The 25,305-nt window shown below is 38.6% G+C and overlaps 1 protein-coding gene across 1 annotated transcript in view; it reads right to left on the bottom strand.

Moving 5' to 3' along the window:
- Positions 1–1,219: 1,219 nt before the first annotated feature.
- LOC121411773 (AP-4 complex subunit epsilon-1-like) overlaps positions 1,220–25,305 on the bottom strand; it is a 30,505-nt gene continuing 6,419 nt past the window's right edge. Inside the window, exons 8-22 of the mRNA XM_041604623.1 lie at positions 24,879–25,001; positions 24,130–24,239; positions 18,232–18,371; positions 15,077–15,192; positions 13,868–13,968; positions 13,199–13,411; positions 11,882–11,956; positions 9,164–9,278; positions 7,980–8,166; positions 6,727–6,880; positions 5,138–5,263; positions 4,308–4,829; positions 2,487–2,674; positions 1,856–2,004; positions 1,220–1,413 (exon numbers count right to left, since the gene is read on the bottom strand). Coding sequence (XP_041460557.1) covers positions 1,241–1,413; positions 1,856–2,004; positions 2,487–2,674; positions 4,308–4,829; positions 5,138–5,263; positions 6,727–6,880; positions 7,980–8,166; positions 9,164–9,278; positions 11,882–11,956; positions 13,199–13,411; positions 13,868–13,968; positions 15,077–15,192; positions 18,232–18,371; positions 24,130–24,239; positions 24,879–25,001 — 2,492 coding nt within the window. The 3' untranslated portion in view covers positions 1,220–1,240. The remainder of the gene's footprint in view (positions 1,414–1,855; positions 2,005–2,486; positions 2,675–4,307; positions 4,830–5,137; positions 5,264–6,726; positions 6,881–7,979; positions 8,167–9,163; positions 9,279–11,881; positions 11,957–13,198; positions 13,412–13,867; positions 13,969–15,076; positions 15,193–18,231; positions 18,372–24,129; positions 24,240–24,878; positions 25,002–25,305) is intronic.

Consider the following 25,305-nt stretch of genomic DNA (forward strand, 5'->3'; position numbering starts at 1 on the left):
ACTTCTGAAGGTTCTGGTAGAATCAAATATCTTACATCCAGGCAACATTTCATCAGTAGAAATTTTTTAAATCCACTATTAAAAGGGGCAGCTCATTGAACTTTGTGGCAGTTTAACCTTCATCAAATGGAATATCTTAGTACAACTAATTCTTTTGCTCCTCTTCTATATCGTTGGCACACTTCTTGGCAAGGATTTGAGAAAGGAGTTTACTTCTGATCTTGACCCAGATGTCTACGCTGTTTAACTGTTGACCTTGATGTGTATCAACATACAACTTCTGAAGGTTCTGGTAGAATCAAATATCTGACATCCCAGGCAACGTTTCATCAGTAGAATTTTTTACACATCCCTATTAAAGGGCAGCTGTTTGAACTTTGTGGCCAGTTTAACCTTCATCTATTGGAATTCCTTGGTACAACTAATTCTTTTGCTCCTCTTCTACATCGTTGGCACACATCTTGGCAAGGATTTGAGAAAGGAGTTTACTTCTGCTTTTGACCCAGATGTCTACGCTGTTTAATTGTTGACCTTGATGTCTATCAAAATAAAACTTCTGAAGGTTCCGGTAGAATCAATTATCTGACATCACAGGCAACATCTCATCTCTAGAACTTTTTACACATCCTGATTGAAGGGCAGCTGCTTAAACTTTGTTGCCAGTTTGACCACCATCTATTGAAGTTCCTTGGTACAACTACTTCTCCTGATCATCCTCTATAATGCTGGCACACTTCTTGGCAAGAATTTGAGAAAGGAGTTTACTCCTGGTCTTGACCTCAATGTCTAGTTTGTTACTGTTGACCTTGATATGTATCAAGATACAACCTCAGAAGGTTCCGGAAGAATCAACTATCAGACATCAAATGCAACATCTCATCTGTAGTAACTTTTTACACATCCTTAGTATTAAAACGGGCAGCCACTTAAACGCTGTTGCCAGTTGTGAATCCAGCTTACGAAGCTCTTTTACTCCTTCCTTTGACCCTCCTCTATGACACTGGCACACTTCTTGGCAAGGATTTGAGGAAGGAATTTACTTCTGGTCTTGACCCAGACGTAACCTCTGTTTCACTGTTGACCTTGATGTGTATCAAGACACATCTTCTGAAGGTTCCAGTAGAATAAACAGATGACATCAAATGCAACATCTCATCTGTAGAATCTTTCAAACATCCTTATGAAATGGCAGCTGTTTGAACTTTTTTTGCTAGCTGTGAATCCAGCTTATGAAGCTCTATTACTCCTTCTTTTGACCCTCCTCTATGACACTGGTACACTTCTTGGCAAGGATTTGAGAAAGGAGTTTACTTCTGGTTTTGACCCAGATGTCTAGTTTGTTACTGTTAAGTTTGAGGTGAATCAAACAGATAGAAGACTGGAGAAGAGATGTAGCAAGGATACCCTCCTCACCTATAAACAAAACAGAAATGTTATGTATTATAACTAAGAAGGAAAAGAAACATTAATTTTTTTTCCTTCTGACCATTGCATAGACAGGCAATTACTTCAGAGAATGTCAGTATTTTGGTGATTTTCAAATTAAACATCTACAGAAATACATAGAAATGTAGAGAAATTTAGAAAGTAATTTGGTGTAACAATTTATCATTTTGGGTCCCATGAAATGAAGTAAATTATAGAAAGCAATGAGTGATGATAGTATATGATCCTTAATCACTAAATCGTGTAGTGAGAAATACGATTAATATCAGCAAGAAAAATAGATTTTATACATTTTATATAAAATTTAACCAAATATAAGCTTCATGTCATTAAATGTAGGGGTCTGGGGTGTCGTTAAGCACCAGGGATTAAGAGGTCATAACCCTCATGTACGTGCATTGATACCTACCTATAATCTCAACAGGAAACAGATGCAAACTAGTCATCTTGTTCATGATACTTGTAATTGTCCAGCCCTTGGCATCCTGGATTAGTCTTTGATCTAAGCTCAGTTCAGTCCAAAGTTTTCCAAACTCCTCTGTAGTCATTTCTTTGGTTCTAAATATGGATCGATGACATACAAAGTATATGTTACCTTCAATATAAGCCCAGAGCCTTTTTGTTCTCGTAGGTAACAAAAATTTAAAATATTTATCATGTTGGTTAGAAGTGAAAATGAGAATAAACCTGAGACCCCTTTGCATACAAGTGGGCAACTTGGAAGATACAAAATCCCTCTTGGTGATTTTCAATCAAACATGACAATTTTTTTTTTACTACAGTCATTATTAATGGAGTCTCTTGTGCAAAACGACAACCAAAAAAAAATCTTTCATGTGCATTAAAAAACCCAAATTTATTTTCAATCTATAAACTAATTTAACAGCGCTGATTGACACAAATATGAATGGAAAGTTTTTTATGGTTTTAAGGAGAAATATTTCATAACCATTACATAATTCAACAATACAAATTGACACAATATGTGAGCAGAAAGCGTGAAAAGCTACACTACATTTGAAACATTTTACTACATTTACCTCAATAAATCTTTGATATGAATCGGTGCATGGAAGAACAGTCTTTTGAGAGTTTTGGTGGGATCCTTAAATGTGAGCTCTCCTCCTAGACTCATGTTAGTAGCTGGTACATTGCACATCAACTTGGCTTGTGAAACTCCGGATGGTGGAACAACCATCACATTGGTTTCTTCATTGTCTATCGTACACTGCAAAAAAATTAATTTGGATATAATTGCCTAATAACCCAAGCACTTATTCAAAGTCAAGACAAAACTTTTCAGGACATATTAAAATTCATCTACATGTATTTATCTAAATTCATATTTGTACAAAATAGTAAATATTTAATCCATTATAGTAAAGATATAGTGTGTGGGGGCATCGTGGTCTAGTGGTTAAGATTCTCGTCTTTCAATCTGAAGGATGTGGGTTCGATTCCAAGCCATGGTGTGTTTTCCATCAGCAAGAAATTTATCCACACTGTGCTGCACTCAACCCAGGTGAATTAAATGGGTACCGGCAGGAGGTAATTCCTCAAAAAGCTGTGCGCACCGGAATCGATAGACTAGTGTAACTGGGGTAATATAGGAGCGCCTTGAGAACCTAGCAAGGTGGATACGTGCGCTATACAAATCCTATATTTTTTTTTATTTATAACAACATGCAAGTCCATTAAAATCTAAAACAATACGTAACCATTTCAATAAATTGAAGGAGAATGAAATCCTTGAAACCAGATGAATTAAAAAAAAAATACAATCAATAAAATTTTGAGGAAGATTGAGCATTCCAATATTGCGCCTTGGGTACTCTGCAGAGTGTATTTGGCGCATAACAAATCCCATCTATAACTATAATTATTATTGTATTGAGATCACTAATGTTACATAGATCCTCCCATCGGTAACACGAACCAAGATCTGTGAGGTCATACACGTACAACTTATCATCTACTTTAGAACATATTTCACTTAAATTTTCTCTTTTATCTAATCTATCACAAGATCTTATTTTTGCAAGAGAGGACATAGAGGTTTTACAGCATTATACCATGGATGTATTGTTTGTTATATCAGTAGAATAACCCCCCCACAAAAAAAAAAAAAGATGTTTTGGGGTATATTTTCAGTGTACATAGAGAAAGTTGTACATGTGTGACATCACAGATCTTGTTCGCATTGCCTATGGGAGGATCTCCATAGCATTTAGTGATCTCGACATTGCTCAGAGTCTCTCTTATTGCTTGTCCAATTTTGTTCAAACTTTCATTTATCTTCTTCTGTGATTTTTCTGCTTTCACACAGGCTAACTTGCTCAGAGTTTCATACTCCTTATAAACAAAATGATGAAATCTACACATGTAGATATTTTGTATTTTACATTTCATATTCAGCAATATAGTAAATATCAGGCGCTTACCATGGGTAAGAATATATGCTTCATGTAATAAAAAAACTTATGAGAGGAAGATGGTCAACCCATGTAATCTTTGAAATACTGAGGAGCTATATTAATGGATCTTTATTAACCTATTCAGCCAGTAATGTCAATATTCATTTGACTGCGAATTTTTTTATATTTTACTTTTAATACATCACTTCGTCACCTTCATATCTATATGATATATAATAATAATTAACTATAATAATTAACATCATTTATATAGAGCTTATCACAAAGAATGTCTCTAAGCGGTTAAGTATTGTGATTAACTTCTAAGAGCTATGAAATACAATTGGATGGCTCATTAATGAACAAACTGACATGCATGTAAGTAGAAAATATTCTTTTTCATATCATTCTCAAACAATGGAATATCATAATCACTGGGTAATTTACCTTCATATTTGATGGGACATCTAAGGTTATCCTCACTTCCTCGACCGGCGTGAGTGCAGAGACAAAGAAAACCAGAGCGAGAGCTTCATTCTGCCAAACTCTCCTCATCGTCAGTCTTACGTTGGTGTCAAACACCAGTTCTTCTGCTACCTGACTACTGGGACAGGTCTCCAGACTGTCCGGCAAGGACGGTAAAGTTTGATCATCATCATCGAGCAAAGAAACACCATGGTTTGACTTTGATTTCAAATCACCAACATCTCTCGGCAGCATGTCAAGATTGATAGTCTTAGAGTCGTTATGTCGGTTGGAGCCATGCAGGATCGATGAATGACCATGTGGAGTGCTTCCTTCATCTGCCACACTGGGGATTCCGATATCCAACAGGATATTCCGGCCCATGTCTCCACGTATCCTGAGACCCTCTTCCGTGCAGTAATCTGCAAAGGCTTCGGGACCGGCTGTCTCTTTCAATGACGACGGCTTGGCAGTGGAAGAGGATTTCATTCGGGGCTGGGGTACCTGTAAACCAATGCAACAAAGATGACTAGATAAATCATTTTAATAATAACAATAACAACAGACAAGTTTTATACAGCATTTGATAATTCTAAGTGCTACATATTATTACCATGGTTTGAGCATGGCTACCTCGATCAGGCGCTCAAGTATTCAATAAATTCCTTCCTCCCAATCTATACCCATGGCAAATGTAGAACTTTATTGTTTTCTTCCAGTTATTCAGTGTTCATTCCTTACCTTAACATTAATCCCAACAAGTTTGGAGAATTGATGTATATAGTATCATGAGTCAATAAATTGGGAGTTACCTCATTTTGCTCTGGTTGCTTCCTCGCAGAACCAAATAAAGCCTTTGCCAATTCTTGTTTCCTTTTCTCCTCTTCACTTTCAGCTGGATGAATAGTTGTCATTCCAACCGCTGTTACTGGACTCATCTTGAAAGAAACATTAAATGATTTATGTAGAGAGCTGCCAAACTTGTGCAACCAAAAATAAAAGTAATCACAATGGCACAAAGAAGGAATCTCCAAAAATATGAATTTGTCAACACAAACCATAAAACCAGACCTGCGAACCCCTGGGGATGAGAAACTATTCCATGATCCCTCAAAATGTATTTTTCACCCAAAACTGCATTTTCTGAACTTTGACCCCCAAATGACCTTGGACCAGTTACCTGGAATTACATTCATCCGTCTGCCTATGATTCTGTCAGTTTTATAAGAAAGAGACATACATGTATAAAGATTCTTCTTCTTACATACATAATACTTTGAAGAAAAACATATGTAAAGACAATCGCAGTTTGGATGAAAAAATGTAATGGTTGGCAGTTCTGTTTCATAACAGACAAATTCACGCTGGGGAACAACTCACTCAAGATCAAATCCCCTCACTCAATATTCCCTCGGAGGAAAGCTCCCAGGAGGGCAAGTCTCAATGGAGGATACATTTCCATATGTAAAACCCTGGAGAGACCCCTGGAGTTGTCCTGTAGACATAACTTGTGATTTTGGACCACTTTGTTAAGGCCAGGACACGGCGTCCAAACTTTGTTGGAGCGTTTCTTGAACGGTAGGGAGAGGGGGCCAAATTTCGACAATGCTCGTCAACGCACACAAAATGGGGGAAAAAATCGAAAACATGGATGTTGCCCTAGTGGTGAATCGCTGAAGCCGGCGTTGCTTTAGCGTTGGTCCACTCCGACACCTTCATACCAATACAAAACCGAAGTTCATCACCGCAATGGATCGCTGCTTCAACGCCCGACACCATTCCAGCAATCCTGTGTCCTCTCGTAAAACGCTTACGACCGCTCCACCAAAATCTGTGCAACGTTAAATTACCGCCCGGGCAAAGCTGGTGAAGCAACTGTGGTCCAGCGTTCAAGATTTCTGCGGTGGCCTAGCTAACCCAAGTGTCCACGAACTTGCGTCTAGTGGTGCCAAACTTTGACTGGGGGTTGTTGGAGCAGTGGTGAACTTTGCTGAAGCAGAAAACTACCGCTCCTCACTGCTCACAATATCTTATGCAGCTCATAACTTTTGGAGCGGTAGGAGTGACCAACAGCGGTGGCCGAGCGTAAACGGTGTTGCCTTAACAGGGGCCAACTTTTATCAAAATGTGGTGAATGGTGACAAGTTTTGTCACCGTTCCAGGAATGCTCCAGCAAAGTTCTGGAGGTGTGACCAGGCCTTTAGTATAGGCAGTAGGTGACTCTGCCTAGTTGTATCTCATAGGACCATGGATATCTGTTTGACTTAGGCAATGGATTTAGAAGATACCATTAACACATGTTTTGCATATTCTGGTCTTAAATAATGCTAGGCGATATCTTGACTTATGGAAGGCCAGTGGTCTAACCCTACCCTATGGTGTGGCAAGATAACTTCGCTACCTGTACTGGAGGTTCTTTCCTGCTCTCTTCCCCTCTCGGTTGTACAGTATTGTTTCTCTTTGGTGATTGCCTCTTCTTGTTGATATCCTTATTAGCTCTACTGTATCCAGTCTGGCTCCAAACTTTCTGGATACCTTCAGTTTTCAAAGATGGTCTGTTGAATAAATAAAACAATATCCTGATGAATTGTCACTCAGTCTAATCCTAAATCAGTTCAGTGTATCCTTGGTTCCATCTGTCAAGATCTAATCTCATTTTGTCAACAAGTTCATCTGATCTGTCACTTCACCCAATTAATTTGTCTTAATAGGCTATGCTAATTTAATCCAATACCCACTAGGTCTACCACTATTTTAATTAGACCGCATGGTAGTTGGAACACATTGGAAAAAGAAAGGTCAGTCGAATATCTTTATTGACTTTGCCCCCCCCCCCAGGTAGGTTCATAAATTCTGAAATCACCACATTTGGTTAGAACTCACTGGCCCGTATTCTGAAGTCGGGTTAACTTAAACTCAGGTTTAAAGTTGTGGTTAAGTATGGACAGCCAATTGTTACATAAATCACTAATGGTACAGATATCATATTTCAGCTCATTTGGCTCTCAAATCATTCATAATTGTCTAGGAAGTATAAATAGATGATTGTCTTCACCATCGATGAATCAGGAAAGAGCACAGTAAACATAAGAAACGTACAACTTAATAAAAAAAATTTGATACTTTTGGCTTCCCACTTTAAACCTGAGTCTAAGTTAAACCTGACTTCAGAATACGGGCCATTGGGTTTTTTGTGTGTCTTTTTTTACATAGTAGTACTGTACATGTACCTTGTCCACAGATACAACTTTTATGAAAATAGTAGTGTTTGTAAAAAAGTAACTACCCCAGTTTTCCAAGACACAGAAAACCAAATTTTCATAAAATTTAGTAAGGACATGGAATACACAGACTTTCAAGGAAGGAAGAATGCTTCAGATGAAAAAAAATGTTTCTATCAAATACAGTAATCAAATTAAAATCCCAAACAAAGCCTTGCATCAGTGAAAAATTAGTCGATCAAACCTGTCAAGAGTGTTTTGCAAGTGCTCACAAAGCTTTACATACATATCTCACATCTTGTACATGATGGAAACTTCAGTTTTCCAAAGATTTTCATTATTTACATTAACATTATCATGTTTTGTATGTCTCAGAGAACACAGAATCAGCATTATAGAAAATGGCAAACTGGGAACTTGAATATATATCTACCTCGTTGCTAACTCTGTATCAACACTGTTTCCTGTGGCCCCAGAGCTAAGGGACTGAGACGGTGACCACGAGGAAGATTCTTGGTTGTTGACGGGTACAGAGCTAGAAGATTCTGTAGGAGTCATCACTGATGCAGAATGGGACTCATACGGCCTGAAATTCAGACCGGACAGGAAAGGCCTCATCACTGCAAGAAAAAGAGATAATATACCGATGTATTGGTTCGGTTGGTAGAGCGTCTGTCTCACAACGGGGAGGTCAGGGGATTCAAGCCAAGGCCAGATCACATCCAAAGACATGAAAAGATGGAAGTTGCTGCTACCCTGTTTTGCATTCAATGATTAAAGGGATAGCACTACATTGATCTGGCGCTGCACAGTGGCTGCCGGTTCCACAATCGATTAGGCAAAGTGAATTTTCAGAGTATTTCAAACGATAAAATATGATTATTTTTTCTTTCATTTTTAAATCATAATAGGCATTTACATAGCACTATCAGTCTAGATATAATACATTCTGAGATGCACTTTTATTATCATTAACCCGGCATTAGCTCCAGCTGCCAGTTCAGGAGCTCAGAGCATTCAAGGAATTAATCGTGACCAGTACCCATCCACTTCACCTGGGTCGAGTGCAGCACAATGTGTGTAAATTTCTTGCTGAAGGAAAACAAGCAATTACTGGGATTCGAACCCATGACCCTCCAATAGAAAGATGATAGTCAGAACCACTTGACCAAATTAAAGGCAATAACCCCCCCCAAAAAAAAATAACATAAACAAATAATAATAAATAAATAAATATTAAAATAAATAACTGGGAACTGGTTTAAAAAATAGTGTGCCAACTAATGTAACAATGTAAAATTTTCTTATATTGAGAAAGTGACTTGCTACCCCCATCCCCCCCACAAAAAAAACACTCAACAAAACCTGGCACTAACTTAAATCACATTTAAACTTATTTTAACTGCCGAAGAGTTCTATTTTGAATCTCTAACTTATGAGGAACTGTGCAGAAAGGTGAAAATGACCATATTTTGAATGTCCTGTTCTATATGTTAACATACTCTCATCACTTGTCAATAAAAAGGTGAAATTTATCACAGTCTTAATTTTCTTTTCTATATTTTGAGGAACTCTCTTAATTTGTCAATATGAAAAGGAACAAGGAAGTGATGCTACCTTCGGGACTATTATGTTTTTCTGCCGATCTTTGCTGTTTGGGCTTGTAAGGAGCAGCTCCGTTTCCCAAGGCATCGGAAACATAGTCATCCAGAAACGATAAAGTCCAGTCAAACTAAACATGAATTATACACATAAAATCACTGCATTACAAACGATCCTTTGGAACAAATGTACTCAAACTAACATGTGTGCTGCATTGCTGGTGAAGAAAATTACTGTGGTTGTCATTGCGAGGCAATTCTCAGTTGATTGAGTATCAAATGTTCTGATAAATACAAGTATCGATTGTAAAATGTTTGTGTCAGATTCGGCTTTCCATTGTTAAGTCACAGATACAGACAATGGTTTAAGTTGAACCACAGTTCAGAGTATGGACCAAGGTGTGACGGATTAACCTTCATTAAAAATAGGAATCATACTATTATGAACAAAATAGATTGTTGAAGTAATTTCATTGGCAATATATCAAGGATTATTTTGTTTTGAACCTGTTCTCAAATAACTTGGTGATTTGTTTGTATGAGTAATCAAAAGGAGGACTACTTCATTCTATTTGGTATATATAAATAAATGACATTGAAAATGTCATCTATTGTGTGTAATATGTGTGTGTGTCGGGGTGGGGCGGGGGAATAACTTTAGTTGAAAATGAATCTAAACAAAGTAAGAATTCTTTGAAATGAGGGTATGAGGTATGTCAGCCTTGTATGTCATATGTGATATGAAAGAAAACAAATTAGCATTGTTGCAATATTAAGAAGATTAATTATCAATTTGAATTTGTATTTTGTATTGAGATGATTATGAAAATCTATAATTTATTGTTCGAAATAGACATGAAATGAAATACTCCAAAAATTTGCTTTGCCCAATGGGCACGACAGCCGCTGTGCAGTGCCAGATCGACAAGGCTCTATCCCTTTAAGCGCTGAATTGCCAAACAGTGTAGCAGTAACTCCCATCTTTTAACGTCTTTTGGTCTGATGAGGCCAGGGTTTGAACCCCCGACCTACCGGTTGTGAGACGGATGCTCTACCAACTGAGCCAACACACGGTCTTTATGTGACCTGCCACCCCAATAGCAACAATATGTCGAGCTTGAAAATTCACTTCCTAAGCTTTAAAATGATATATCATATGTTAAAATGGACCAACAATAACCATTACAAGTACTTGATTGAATGCAGAGGAAATAAAAAATAAGGGGAAAACAAGGTTTGAAGGTTGGGTTCACTCTAGCATTAGATGTGCATACCGTTTCATCTCAGTGAAACGTCCAAGCAGCCCAAAAAAGTAGTGTCCCAGAAACCCTTGTATCTTTTCTTTTATTCAACTTCACGACTTCAAATTTTCACAGTAGGAAGAATTGTTCTTTCAGATAACTTTTTTTTGTTTGTTTGTTTTTGGAGACTAAATTACTATTTTGGCTACTTACGGCTAACCTCACCTGGTTGATTATTGGTAGTGTTGGGGTAGTAAGGCACATATGGTGTTGTTGTCATTTAATAATCATTATTACAATATTAACAAAACATGCTGATATTGCTACAGCACCTCATAGAAAACATATACAATGGAAAACTTTTGGTGTACATAAACAAGGTCTATAAGTTATAACAAGTGGAATGCCTCTGGCCATCTAACCTGCATCACGCGATTCAACATAGCAGCATTGCTGACTTTGAAAACTACTATAACTCCCACAAGATGTTCAGTGACACTTGGTTACTCTTATTTCCACGTTTTATGAACTAGACCAATACACTTAGAGATAGGATGGTAATTCAACAAATACCCCAATGTGGCCAAAATTCATTGACCTCACATGACCTTTGACCTTGATCATGTGACCTGAAACTTGCACAGGATATTCAGTGATACTTGATTACTCTTATGTCCAAGTTTCAAAAGTCAGATCAATAAACTTGCAAAGTTATGATGGTAATTCGGTAATTTAACAGATACCCCCATTATGGCCAAAGTTCATTGACCTTTGACCTTGGTCATGTGACCTAAAATGCGCACAGGATGTTCAGTGATACTTGATTACTCTTATGTCCAAGATTTATGAACTAGACCAACATACTTTCAAAGTTATGATGGTAATTCAACAAATACCCCCAATTCGGCCTAAGTTCATTGACCCTAAATGGCCTTTGACCTTGATCATGTGACCTGAAACTTGCACAGGATGTTCAGTGATACTTGATTACTATTATGTCCAAGTTTCATGAATCAGATCCAAAAACTTAAAGTTTTGATTGTAATTCAACAGATACCCCCAAATCGGCCAAAGTTCATTGACCCTAAATGACCTTTGACCTTGGTCATGTGACATGAAACTCTACTAGGATGTTCAGTAATACTTGATTAACCTTATGGCCACGTTTCATGAACTAGGTCCATATACTTTCTAAGTTATGATGTCATTTCAAAAAACTTAACCTCAGGTTAAGATTTGATGTTGACGCTGCCGCCGTCGGAAAAGCGGCGCCTATAGTCTCACTCTGCTATGCAGGTGAGACAAAAATTATACATTTACATACCATGGCACTGCACAGCAGCTGCCGGGCCCACAATCAATTGGGCAAAGCAAATTTTTCAGAGTATTTCATATCATGTCTATTTCAAACAATAAAATATGGATTTTATTTCCATTTTTATAATTTTATTAGCAAAATGGAAAAAATAATCACAACAGAATAATATAATTACCTGACTCTTAGCTATACTTGGCAATGCTGTAATCAGTTCTGGTTGTGAAGAGAGCACTTCTAGTTCACAAGAAACCTGTACACACATTCAGTTAATGATGAACAGGGTTTTATTTTCACAATCATATTTTCTTAATGACGAATCATACTTTGATAGTTTCACTGAAAAAAAATGTACTGGTTGGCACGTCTGATATATCTCATATTTCAAAGATGAATGACTTCAGTTAATTTAACATGCTAGTCACAACAAAATTTTCAGCACAAATTATCAAAATGACAGTTCAGATACCATAAGTAACGGTGTATTAACCGCACCTTTTTCTCAGCGGGATAGAAGCAAAAGTCGGGGGTGCGGTTTATACACGGTGACGGGTTTGAGCCAGCCCGCCGTAACCCCTCCCGTACATGTACGATGTCTGCCAGTTCACAACACATCGAGTGGCCGGGCGTAGCCGCCCAGGCAATGTCGTTTAGAGGGGTATGAGCCGCGGGTAATGGGAAGCGATTATTACGATCTTAATTAAATATTGTCTTCATGACACTAATTTTGACTTTATTCTTTATTCAAAGTAGTGAAGTTCCCTGGCTAAGTTAAAAGAGACGCCAAGCATACTCGGTAATATTTTGTCACCGCTGAGCAAGAGTTGAGTGAGCTTAGAGATTGCGTTGTAATATGGTTATAGTGCGACTTAAGCTGGCGCTATTCAAAGTCCCGTTTCGCGCCAGCTTGTTTTTTTTTCCTTCCTGTTTGCTTTTCATAAGATACCATGTAAACCACGCACGAGAGAGACGGCACGAAGCCGTAAAAAAACAACTGGAAAAAATGTAAATTTCTTTGTTTCTTGAACCTTCCTGTAATCCCATATCCAAAATTCATGCTAAGACATCAAATTTCTGAAAGTGATTGTGAGGTTATGTGATCCAAGAAATGTGAATGTTTCTTCCTCCTACGCTGGGAAAGATGTACTGGCATGACTGATACTGTATCGTAGTTTGCAATGTAATGTCAGTGCTGTGTGTGTGTGTAAACTGTGACTGTGAGGTGAGTGAGTTTGTAAGTGGCCAATATAATCGGGACCATTCTTTCTTTCTAACATTTGTAGATGAATTGATCAAGAACAGCAGATTTCCGCATACTGGAAATCTCTGGATATTTTGAAATCTTAAACTTAGTTTTTGTTTCTTCGTACCTCAAATATGCATGTAAATGTGAGAAGAATTTTTTTTTGTTTTATTCCAAAGTTGAGGGTGCGGTTATACACCATTACTTACGGTATCCATAATATACTGTATATGAAAAATTAAGTACATGTACCTGTTTGAGATGAACATTCTTTTGGGCAGTTCGAGCAACCTTGGTGACGTCTTCTGCTGCTAGTCCACTCTTCAAGACTACTTTGGTAATGGCTGTCACTACACAACTTCTGGTAGCAGGGGACATTGGTTTGGAGAGTAGTGCAGACAGTCCAGCCATAGCTTCAGAACCAGGGACAGTGGACTTCTCTGAGTGACTATACTCTCCTAAAACCTAGAAAATACATAAATATTATCATGAAATAGAGAATAGAGGGTTGAAACAAAAAAAGTATCTAAAATGCACAACGCAATATGGTTTTAATAATAGTAATGCATATTCTTGATATCTTACATATTCCAACCTTATTGTCAGTTGAACATAAGTTGAAACAAAAGAAATTAATTTAAGAGATTAATTGATATCAGATAAGTCAAAGAAAAGTAATGCCATGATATATGACGCACTGTTTGCAAGAACATTGAATAGTGCCAATTGACTTTTCAATAGCAGCCTCGTGTTTGACTAATAAAAAAAGATGTACCGGTACATCAAACAACAGTCTGAGATTACTTTTTTTTTTATTGAACAAAAATTTCAAAATTTTGCTAACAAATCACTATAAATGTGAAAACGCAAAGGGAGATATTGAAAGGAAATGAAATAAAGGAATATCATGTCTAAACTTACCCATGCTATGAGCTTAATCAAATCTTCTCTAAGATGTGCTTGCTTGGATAACGTGAGCATCTCTTCAACAAGATAAGAAACCAAACCCGATTCTTTGGGTTCTGGGAATAAATGAAGATAAAAATAAAAATGAATATTTGTAATTTCTTAAATTGATTTGTTCAAATTTTTCAAAATTTTTTTGAATAAAAAATGAACTAACAATTTTCCTTACTAGAGGCAACTATCGAAATATATTTTACTGGTCTCTCATGCCCTCACAACCTTATTCACATTTCTGTACATTTAATAGCAAAATTGACATACTACATGGTAAACATGCTTAAAAAATCATATGTGCAGTATTCAAGAAAATGCCCTTGGTTTTTTTTTTTTAAAGAGACAAACATTACTATAAAGAGTGTTGCAAGACACATAATTGTAATCAATAGCAAATATTATTTACAAAATTTAGATTTCAAACAAATAATAACAACAATCATAAGAAATCCATTCAGAATTTCTACTCCAAGAAGATAAGCAATTAATTGTATATTTACAACTAATTGCAAAATTTATAATGAAATGAAAATGTAAATGAAACCTATAATCGGCTTACATTTGTTGCAATTTTTTCCAATGCCCCATCGGTGGTATGTAACACATATGTTACCAATTGATCTCAGAACAACATACTATGATTGATTGCATTGACCACAATGTGCAGCCAATTGTGATTCAGTTATACAATCATTCCCAAGCTTTGTGTTACATGATCCTTGATTGCTGTTATGATCCGGTACAATGAACAATTAATAATAATAGTGATATCTCATTGAGCGCACACCAACCAGAGACACTCATGATGCTAGCATAGCAACAGTTCCTTTGGACATGAATATTTTATACATATAAGCAACTAAAAAATATAGATAAAGTCGACAAAGAAATCTTAAACCAGTACAAGTACAGTCTTGCATCATCACCACTGAAATTCCCAGCTACATCCTGGAGGGGCCTAGTACCCTTGTGCTTGCTGCTCACTGACAATTTAAGGGGCAAGCCTGGTCAGCTCAGTACCCACAGGAGCTCTAGCAAATGAGGGCATCAGCCCCCATAGGAAGCCAGTCAGACCAGCGTATGATGATAAAAGATAAAATAAATTTCAAAATTGATAGATTGGCAAATCTTCAGGAATTGGTAAAAGAAAAATGAAATACTAATACTCACCGTGCCTTTGAATTGAAGTAATGAGATTATTGATTGTGTTTGGAGGAACATCGGTACTATGTAGATGAAGAATTTTTACTATGATGACCACATACCATCTTATACTGGGATGGAATGTATGAAATGAGTTAAGGAAACTAAAAGCATAATTTAAAGGCAACATACCAATGATCTATTTGAACAGCACCATCTGAAGTCACAAATTCTCGAATAGATCCTGGATTCCTACCCAGGATGCAATGTTCTATCATATAGTCTTACAATATCCCTTTTTATATCCATTTTTTGCTTAATATACAACATTTATACCACAAAATTATTTGCCAAGAAACCAACCATTTATGGACTACATCAAAGCATTCTTTTTTTTTAAATTTCAATAAACATCAAATGACCATCATAATTTGTAGTCGTAAGTTATTTTGTATAGGATGGATTTGTCTTCTTTTATATATGTATTTGTTTGTATATTGTATGTTTGTATTTTTTAAACGTGTCACTGGACTCCTCAGAAGAACAGCCTGTGGCTGAAGAGGGTCATCCAGCCAACAAGTGAAAAAATAAAAATAAATAAAAATCACATTAAAAATAAATAAATTAATCTCCACTTGTTTGTAGCACCACCCTATGCCAACATCTTCACGTCTAATCTAGAAGACAAACTATTACAAGCCTCCCCTGCCAAACCATTTCGTGAATCCTGGCATCGTTAAATTGATGATATCAATTTCCTTTGGGTCGACGATGAAGAATCCCTTCAGGAATGTATCCAGCAAGTCAATTCATATCACCCCATGATCAAGTTTACATTTGAATCATCCCCACACCACGTACCTTTCCTGGACACCTTGCTTTCCATTAAAGATAATACGCTCCATACATCTCTCAACAACAAACCTACAGACAGTCATGCATACCTCATTCCTCGATCATGTTACCCACCGTACACCTTCCCTGGAACCCCTAATAGTCAAACCCTTCGTATCCGTCGAATCTGTTCAGAAAGAGGACAACACTAATTCTGCACTATCTCAACTAAAAGACCATTTAACATCCCGCCAATATGACCCAAGTCTAGTTGAGAAGGGCATCAACAAAGGCAGACTCATACCACATTCGGAATTGCTAACCTACAAAAAGAAGAATCAATCACGAACACCGTTCGTCCTAACGTACCATCCGAAAATGAAGCAGTTGTCCAAAATTTTCCACAAACATCTCCCACTCCTCCATCAAGATAAGACAATAAACTTTTTAAGGACCCACCTATGATTCCTTTTCGTAGATGTAGATCTCTGAAAGACCTTTTGGTGTCATCTAGGATCCCAAACATGGACCCGTCGACCCCTAAAAATCCCCAACAGATAGGTTCAACTAAATGCAGTGCAAATGTTGCATCTGAACATTCAGGGGGGGGGGGACTGATCATTTTACAAGCACAGTCACGGGCCAAAGGATTCCTGTCACCCAACACATCCACTCTAAGTCTAACTTTGGGATATACCTGATAACTTGCAAGAAATGCAATATGTGGGAAAAACCACAACCACCCAATTCACAAGAACCAGCAACATCAAATCTGATATAAAAAAGTTCAACACCAACAGAAGAAAGGACATCCCCATTGCCTCTCACTTCAACAAAGAAGGCCACTCCATCTCCAGCAAGTCACTTGTATAGAATTAATCCGCTATAACGATGCTGTAGTAATACTAAGAAGGGAATCCTTCTCGATTCTCATGTTAACCCAACCGTATTAATGTACATGAATAAAGACCGAAAGCCGTTTCTTTCTTAGGGCAAATTTTCTTATCATCAGTCTAAAAGGTACCATTTATTCTATGTATCGTACCTCAACTTTCACTGATCCACTACTTGTTTGGCTACAAACAGAATTCTGTATGAATTTTCTTATTACAAATCATGCTCTATTATCAATGCCTTATTACGGAAATGGTGCATGGATGAATTACTTTTTACCATTAGCGAGGGCAGTATTGCATGGCTTATATAACATTGGTTTTAATTCTGTGTTTATAATCAACAGCTGAAAAACCGTACTACCTGATTTCCTTTGAATACTCATGTCAAATTATTCTTTTGTTGTATACTTGACTTTTGTGATTATAATTTGTAAAGAAAGTTTTCATTCGAAAAGTCAATAGGTCTTTCTTTCTTTCTCCCTCCCTTTAATCTCACCCCTCTCCTCCTCCTCCTTCTTCTTCTCATTATATATATATATCAAGACTATCCTAGTGCACATAGGTCTATGATGGGGAGGCATTGTGTGCTAGAGCCACTTGGGAGTTCAGTTCTCCTTTAAGTGAATATATTCAGTCTGTTTTATACTGTCTACCACATATAACAGCAGGCATGACAGCTCAGATTATAAGAATGGTCCTGTAAGCTTGCAACACAGATACCTAATATTATAACAAAACTGGCATTCATTAATTATACATGTAATCATCAACGCCAGGACCAGGTCCCTTACAGAGGAATTAAAACCATTGGTCCTCTAGTTTTGCTTGAAGGCATACATGCCTTTTACAGGAGTAAGGTGTAATAACCACTTCCAGTTCTTAACATATGTCACCCTTACTATTAAAGGGTGGAGCGTTGTGGCCCAGTGGATTAGTCTTCGGACTTTGAAACAGAGGGTCGTGGGTTCGAATCCCAGCCATGGCGTAATTTCCTTCAGCAAGAAACTGATCCACGATGTGCTGCACTCGACCCAGGTGAGGTAAATGGGTACCGGTACGAAGTAATTCCTTTTGAAGCTGTGTGCGCTATGAACGCCTAGCTTAGCGGGTAATATAGGAGCGCCTTGAGCACCTAACAAGGTGGAAATGTGCGCAATATAAATATCCTATATTATTATTATTATTAAAGAGTCTTCAATAGTGCCTCTTAGAAACTGAGTAGGGGCCGTGGAAAGAAGGGGGGGGGGAGGTTCAGCTTCCCACTTTTGTTCAATAGATGTGTTCAAAATCTAAAAAAATCACCATCTGATTGTGTCTTTTTTGCATGGTCAGCCCCTTCCCCACTTCAAAACCATTCCACTGCCCCTTGAAATGCACCCGTCTCTTGGCATAATTGACAAAATCACCTTTCGTTCTTTGGAAGCACACAGATCTATTTTATGAAAAGGATATTGATGCGCTAAAGAAACCATCCTGTGTATATGTTCACTGTGGTCACGCTCATCCTTGCCAGAATTCAGATGATCTAAGACCTTGTCCAAAATCACACTTATATTGTCCGTATTGCACATCTCATAGAGTAAATTCAGTGTCTGAAAACAAAAGAAAATAGAGAAGAGAATATCAATCAAACTGATAATCAAGATAGAACTATTTTGGCGTACTTTGGCAAAAGGAAGTGTCACAGGGTCTACTTTCAATTTGAACTTGATCCACCTTGTGATGGGATCGTTTTAACTGCAGTGTTATTCCACCCCACAGACTCTTATAAACTTGTTAAACAGAATACCAATTCACACCAGTAATTAGGTTTATGAAAACCTTTATTACAACAAACTACTCTAACAAGGGTTACAGATTATGAACGAAGTATAAACATATGAAATATTAACAGTTTCTACAATTCAATGATAATGACGATGCTTAGCTTATTCTTCTTCTTCTTCTTTGATTCTTGGTTTCACACTTGAGTTCCCTGACGATGACTATCTGTCTGACGTCAGCTCCTGTCTCCTGGATATAGACCTAGACCAATGATTCCGTCCCCGTCTCTTTAACTCCAGTTACAGATCATAAATCTAAACACCAACTTCTCGTTGGTGTTTACTGATTTATAACGATTCCAATTTTGCCAATGTGGAATCCCAAGACCCGGACTATCAGGTTGTCCTTAACAACACCTTGTTGTATTCACCGAGAGCTGAATATAGTATTCTGATGAAAACTTGTAATACTTTTGTGCAGTATCTCTAACAAGTAGTATCTCTGTTGAATTACAGCAGCTTCTGATTTAGAATCAAATTTTAGCTAAATTTATAATAATTTTATCCCATAGACCTAATGGTCAAGAGTTTGGAACTCTGATATTCTTGGAAAGTTTTCTGAAGTATACGCCCCTCTAAATATCATTGGCTAATGCTGGGTCACTCATTCTGTCCCTTGCATTTGATTGGTTAAGAGCTATTTACTCTCTACCCCCGGAAATGGTCAGAAACAGAACTCTGATTCTTCTTGGAAAGTGTCTGACCCGTCTAACGGTAAATGTTTACGTTTTACCCCATTGATGTTGGGCCTTTCTCCTTTTATGGTCATGAGGCTTCCTATTCAGGGATAAATACTAAGAAAACCTGACTCACAAGTGGTACCTGTATGACGTTTGACCATCGTCATAATTACTGGGAAAACCTTCCACCGGAAGCATTCTATTTCCTTCTTATGAATTTCATTCATAACATTGGAATGTTTACTACTACATTATAGAACATACAATAACATAGATGATACATATAGAAATAATCAAATACATAACATTTGCAGTAATAACATTTCATATAACACATAATATGAACAGTCTTATAATTAATACACAGTTATAATTACACAATTATAAACTCATTATCACATGATACATACAATAAATACAGTCATATCTTGACACCACCCCCCATTTTAAGATAGTAGTAGCACTATCTACAACATTGTATGATCATGTAGATATGTGATCAATACATATTAGATACCAAATTATTACTCTATTAAAGTATGAGTGGATACCCCTGCCTATTGTTCAGGGCAACGGCTAAGAAAATCAGCCCCTACATTATCTATTCCCCTTACTGCAGTCACATGGTAACGATATGACTGAAGCGCAAGAGCCCACCTCAGAATTCTACTATTTTGCAATTTCGCTTGTGCTAAGTACATCAGTGGTCTGTGATCTACTTCTAATTCAAATTCAGTGCCATAGAGGTAGACATTGAATTTTTTCACTGCCCAAGCAATCGCAAGACATTCCCTTTCGATTACCGCATAGCGTCTTTCTGTGTCGGACAGTTTTCTACTCGCGTATGCGATTGGAAATTTTTCTTCCCCTACGCGCTGCATCAGAACGGCCCCTATGCCTACATCTGAAGCATCCGTTGCCAATATGTATGGTTCATCTTGATTTGGGAGATGCAAGATCGGTGATGAAGTCAGACGTGACTTTAGTGTTTGGAACGCTCGCTCTTCAATTGGACCCCATTCCACTTTATTTGGCCCGTTTTTCTTTGTGAGATCGGTCAGTGGCGCCGCGATTGTCGCAAAGTTTGGGATGAACTTCCGATAATAGCCTGCCAAACCTAAGAATGCGCGTACCTCCTTCTTGGTAGTTGGAGGAGTTGCATGCAGAATTTGATCCAGTTTTGCTGGATCAGGCCTGAGTGTGCCTTCCCCGACAACATGTCCTAGGAAATCCAAAGATTGGAATCCAATCTGACACTTACTCGGTTTTGCTGTCAGTCCAGCCTCGGCAAGTCTTGTGAACACTTGGACCAATGTCCTGACATGACCCTCCCAGGTTTCTGAATAAACTAAGATGTCGTCAATGTAATTGACTACCCCGTCTAGCCCAGATAGAACCCGTCGCATAAGACGTGAGAATGTAGCTGGTGCATTAACCATTCCGAAAGGTAACACAGTGAAGTGAAATAGCCCCTCAGAAGTTACAAAAGCAGTCTTCTCTTTGTCATCTGCTGCCATTGGTATCTGCCAATACCCCTTGCTCAGATCTAGCTTCGAGAAGTAGCGCCCTTTTGCTAGATTTGACAATAAGTCATCCGCGTTAGGCACCGGCTCTGGGTCGAAAACTGTTACTGCGTTCAGTTTCCTGTAGTCGACGCAGAATCTGTTTGTGCCGTCTTTCTTCTTCACCAAGACGATTGGTGAAGCGAAACGCGATTCCGACTTCTCAATCACACCTAGTCGGAGCATATCAGTTATCTCAGACTTGACTGCTTCGCGTGTTGACTGAGGTAGTGGGTATGGTTTGCTTACCACTGGGTCATTACTTGTCAGTTTGACTGTGCACTGCATAGTATTAGTTCTCCCTGGCACATCTGTCAGTTGTGCTTCAAATTGTGTGCATCTTGTGTGTTGGTCAGCTTGTCACTGATTACCACATGTCGGAGATCCTCGGTCTGGATTAGCGCAGGAAATCCAATACATGGCCTATCATGGTCATGTTCTTCTTCGACCACAGAGATTGATGCGGCTTGGTTGAGATCGCTTACGTCGCTTCGGTCAATGTATTTCTTCAGGAGGTTAACATGGTAGGTTTTTAGCCTACCATTAACTTCGATACGGACATCGCATCGGCCTACCTTCTGCTTGATCTCATACGGACCTTGCCATTGCATCAGTAGTTTGCTTGCGCTTGTGGGTCTGAGAATAAGGACCTTATCCCCCACGGCAAACTTCCTATCTCTAGCTGTGGTATCATAATACTTCTTGTAACGAGCTGATGCGCGTTTCAGCTCTTCCTGCGCAAGCTTGCAAGTTTCTTCCATTCTTGCACGCAGATCTACAACATATTCATACGTTGTCTTAACTTCCTCAGATGCATCCTCTTCTTCCCAGATAGTCTTAATTAGGGAGAGAGGCCCACGCACGGTTCTACCATATAGAAGTTCAAATGGGCTGAAGCTGAGGCTAGCTTGCGGTACCTCCCTGTATGCAAATAGTAGTGCTGGAATGTATCGGTCCCAATCTTTGGGTCGCTCTGCGCACATGCGCTTAAGCATCGTCTTAAGCGTCCCATTAAAGCGCTCTACCAGCCCATTGCACATTGGGTGGTAAGGAGTTGTGGCTAACTGTTTGACGGACAGCAACCGCCCTAACTCCTTCATAAGCCCGCTCATAAACTGGCTCCCTCTATCGGTGAGAATTTCATCCGGTAGGCCTAGCCTACTGAAAATCTCGAGAAGAGCTTCGGCAATCCGCTCGGTCTCAATATTAGGCAATGGTATTGCCTCAGGATATCGCGTCGCATAGTCAACTAATGTCAAAATATAGCGATTCCCTCTGTCAGTCTTTGGATCTAATGGCCCTACGAGGTCAATGGCCACGCGCTTAAAGGGAGTGTCAATGAGGGGTGTGCTCTCGAGTGGCACGCGACCAACACTTCCTTTCTTTATTGTCCTCTGACAAATGTCGCAAGAGATACAATAGCAGCGCACATCTTCTGCCATGCGCGGCCAGCAAAAACTTTGCTGTAGGCGATCAAGAGTTTTTTGTACCTTAAGGTGACCAGCCATGATACCATCATGGGCTAGCGCCATAAGTCCTTCCCGAAATCCCTTGGGCACGCAAAGTTGAGTAATCAGCCTGCCTTGAGTTTGCTTGGCAGCTCTAAATTCCTGATACAATAGTCCGCGTTTAACCAAAAAGCGCGTCTCATTACCCTTTCCAGTAATAGACAGAGCCCCTGTTTCTGCCGCTTTCCAATACTTACCAAGTGTCTCGTCCTCCTTTTGCACGTGCTGAAAATCAGCCTTGCTCGTAGCAAGTGAAAGTGCTTTGGCAGTCGGTAATGGCTTTAGTGGCTTTAATTTCTTTGCTTTTTGACCCCGCGTCTCTACTGCGCCTCCCTCGGATGGGATTTCCGAATCGATGTCGACTTCGGCATCGAAATCATCATCCTCGTCTAGCTCTAATGTCCAATCAGGGTCAGGATCGGTGTGTTTCCTCAACCCGCTGACGTTACCGAGTATTAACTCATATTGTGGGTTCTCTAGTACTAACGCATCTAACTGCCCAATATAGTAAGGAGTATCCACCCATATCCTAGCAACAGGGAATTCCCTTATCGTCCTATCGATTAAGGCTACCCTCTTCTTAATATTCAGGTACTGATCTGGCCTTACATACTTGGATTTTACAATCGTCGTACTACATCCACTATCCCTAAGTACAGAGACAATGTGTCCCCCTACCTTGCCTTGAACGACAGGCATTTCATCCTTCACAGTCCCCGAGACTCCCCCAGCCTCTAGTAAGGGCAACTCGTCCCCACTAGACAATTTTACATAAGAGCCTGGTTGCCGAGCTTCTGAGTACATGACTGTATTCATTTCTTTGCAGGCACCCCCCTTCTCCTCTGAGTTTGAGGGTATTTCCTCTAATGCCGCCCCTTTCTTGAAATTGGACCTTGCTGCACTTGGGCAAGCTTTTGCTAAGTGCCCCCCTTTCCCACATATAAAACATCCACAGGGTCTACTTTCAATTTGAAAGTAGACCCTGTGACAGGAAGCAAGTTACAAAGATATCATTTGTTGCAAATGAGCAATGTGTGTTCGTCATTTACATAGGCATCAATGCAATTTAACAGCTATTTTCTTCAATATCTTTCCCTAGAACGTTCGGTTCTTCCTGAAATTTTGCCTGAACATGCAACATACAAAGGGTGTTTCAGAAACTGATATGTCACTTGCTTCCTTTTGCCAAAGTTGGGCAGTATTGTATGCCATCCAATTTATTTCTAATACCTGAAAATAGTAATTAGTGAGACTGAATAGCTTGAGTAGAAAACTATTCAGAGAGCCTGGAAATGACTGAAGACATAATTCTACAAAAAAAATTATATTCAGCGTTTTGCTCCTTGAGGCTGGACTTCGCCTCGAGGAAAATTGGGTGGTCTTGTCCTTGGCTTCAGATGATCCCTTTCCTTTGCGTCTAATGGAATTTAAGTCAGAGTGTGGTAAACATTGCCATATCTTAAACTTAGACCAAATAGATCAGTATTTCAACATGGTATTGTTATACCGAAGTTATTTTACCACCTAAGACTGAAAGCCATGAAGCAGCAGTGACAGGGGACCGCACTTCCGAGGCCTCTCCGAGGGACCTGGTAATGAGGATAAATGCCTTACCAAAGGGCATTAGTGCACCACTTGGGAATCGAACCCGGGTCACCGGAATCCGAAACCCCCGCTCTTACAACATAAATGTGACTTTATGATATGTACAGAAATAGATAAGAAAAAACGATGGAAAAAAGATAAATGTTTTTCTTGAAACAGTTCAAAGACTCACTGCTTGTTTTATCGTTGGATCCTCATCCTCTAAGCATTCTACAACGGTCATCTGGTGTTCTATACTGAATTCAGGATGAACTTTATGGATGACTCCTAATGCATTCACACCTACACAACAAGGGGAAAAAATCATTCCTGGGGCCCGTAACACAAAGCTTAGCAATGATCCTAGAACATTTTTTCTATGATTGATTGCATTGACTACAATGTACAATCAATCGCGAATATTGAGCGTACGATTGATCGCTAACCTTTGTGTTACGGGACCCAGGATGTTCTCGTGCATATTCTCAGACGTACATGCTTCACTGATTTATCCAAATGGTTTCATGAATCTTACAGTTTATTAAGTGTTGGCATGGTTTTCATTATTTGAATGAACAAGATAACCCTGGCCTCTTTAGTTTGGAATGAAACAAAAAAAAATCAAATTAAATGTAACCCATTAATCATGATGTTCAATACAGGATATTCATGCATACATAGTGTATATATGCCAAATGGAAGAGAAGAACATTATCAAACATAAAACAGAGAGAGAGAGAGAGGGAGCTTGACTATTTGCTATTTGTTAATTTCTCCCATTTGATATACCATTTATTGGGAGGTTACAGAGTACTAACTTCAAATTCATACTTCCAAATTAAACACATACATGTATCAACAAACTATTTTTCTATAAGATTGATATGTCTAGAGACAAACCAAAATCTATGGCAAGAAATACAAGACCACGCGGCAACCTACCTAGGTATCTGAGATTGTTGCTTTGTGATTTCAAGAACCTTGTTATACAGACAGAAGCCTTCTTCAACAGGTCCAGTTTGGGATGGATTTTTGCAATGGTCATGATGCATTCATACTGGACACCTAGAGTCATTTAAAACCAAATGTAAAAAAAAAACCAACATAATTTATTCAGAATCAGGTTGATACAAAACAGTTCCATGACATTTGCTCCGGCGACAATTGCTCCTACTGATAAAATCCACATATTCAGCCAAACATAAGGTCTGACTTCAAACTTAACGTCAACCTAAATCCTAATCTTTACATGATCTGGGGCCCGTTTCATGAAGAGTTACAACTATTGTAACTTTGCCATTATGGCAACTACCATGGCAACAGGTAATGCTGTAACCGATTTTTTTTATTTCCAATTCGATCCGATCCG

The sequence above is a fragment of the Lytechinus variegatus genome, chromosome 3 (assembly GCF_018143015.1).
Source record: "Lytechinus variegatus isolate NC3 chromosome 3, Lvar_3.0, whole genome shotgun sequence".
NCBI lineage: Eukaryota > Metazoa > Echinodermata > Echinoidea > Temnopleuroida > Toxopneustidae > Lytechinus > Lytechinus variegatus.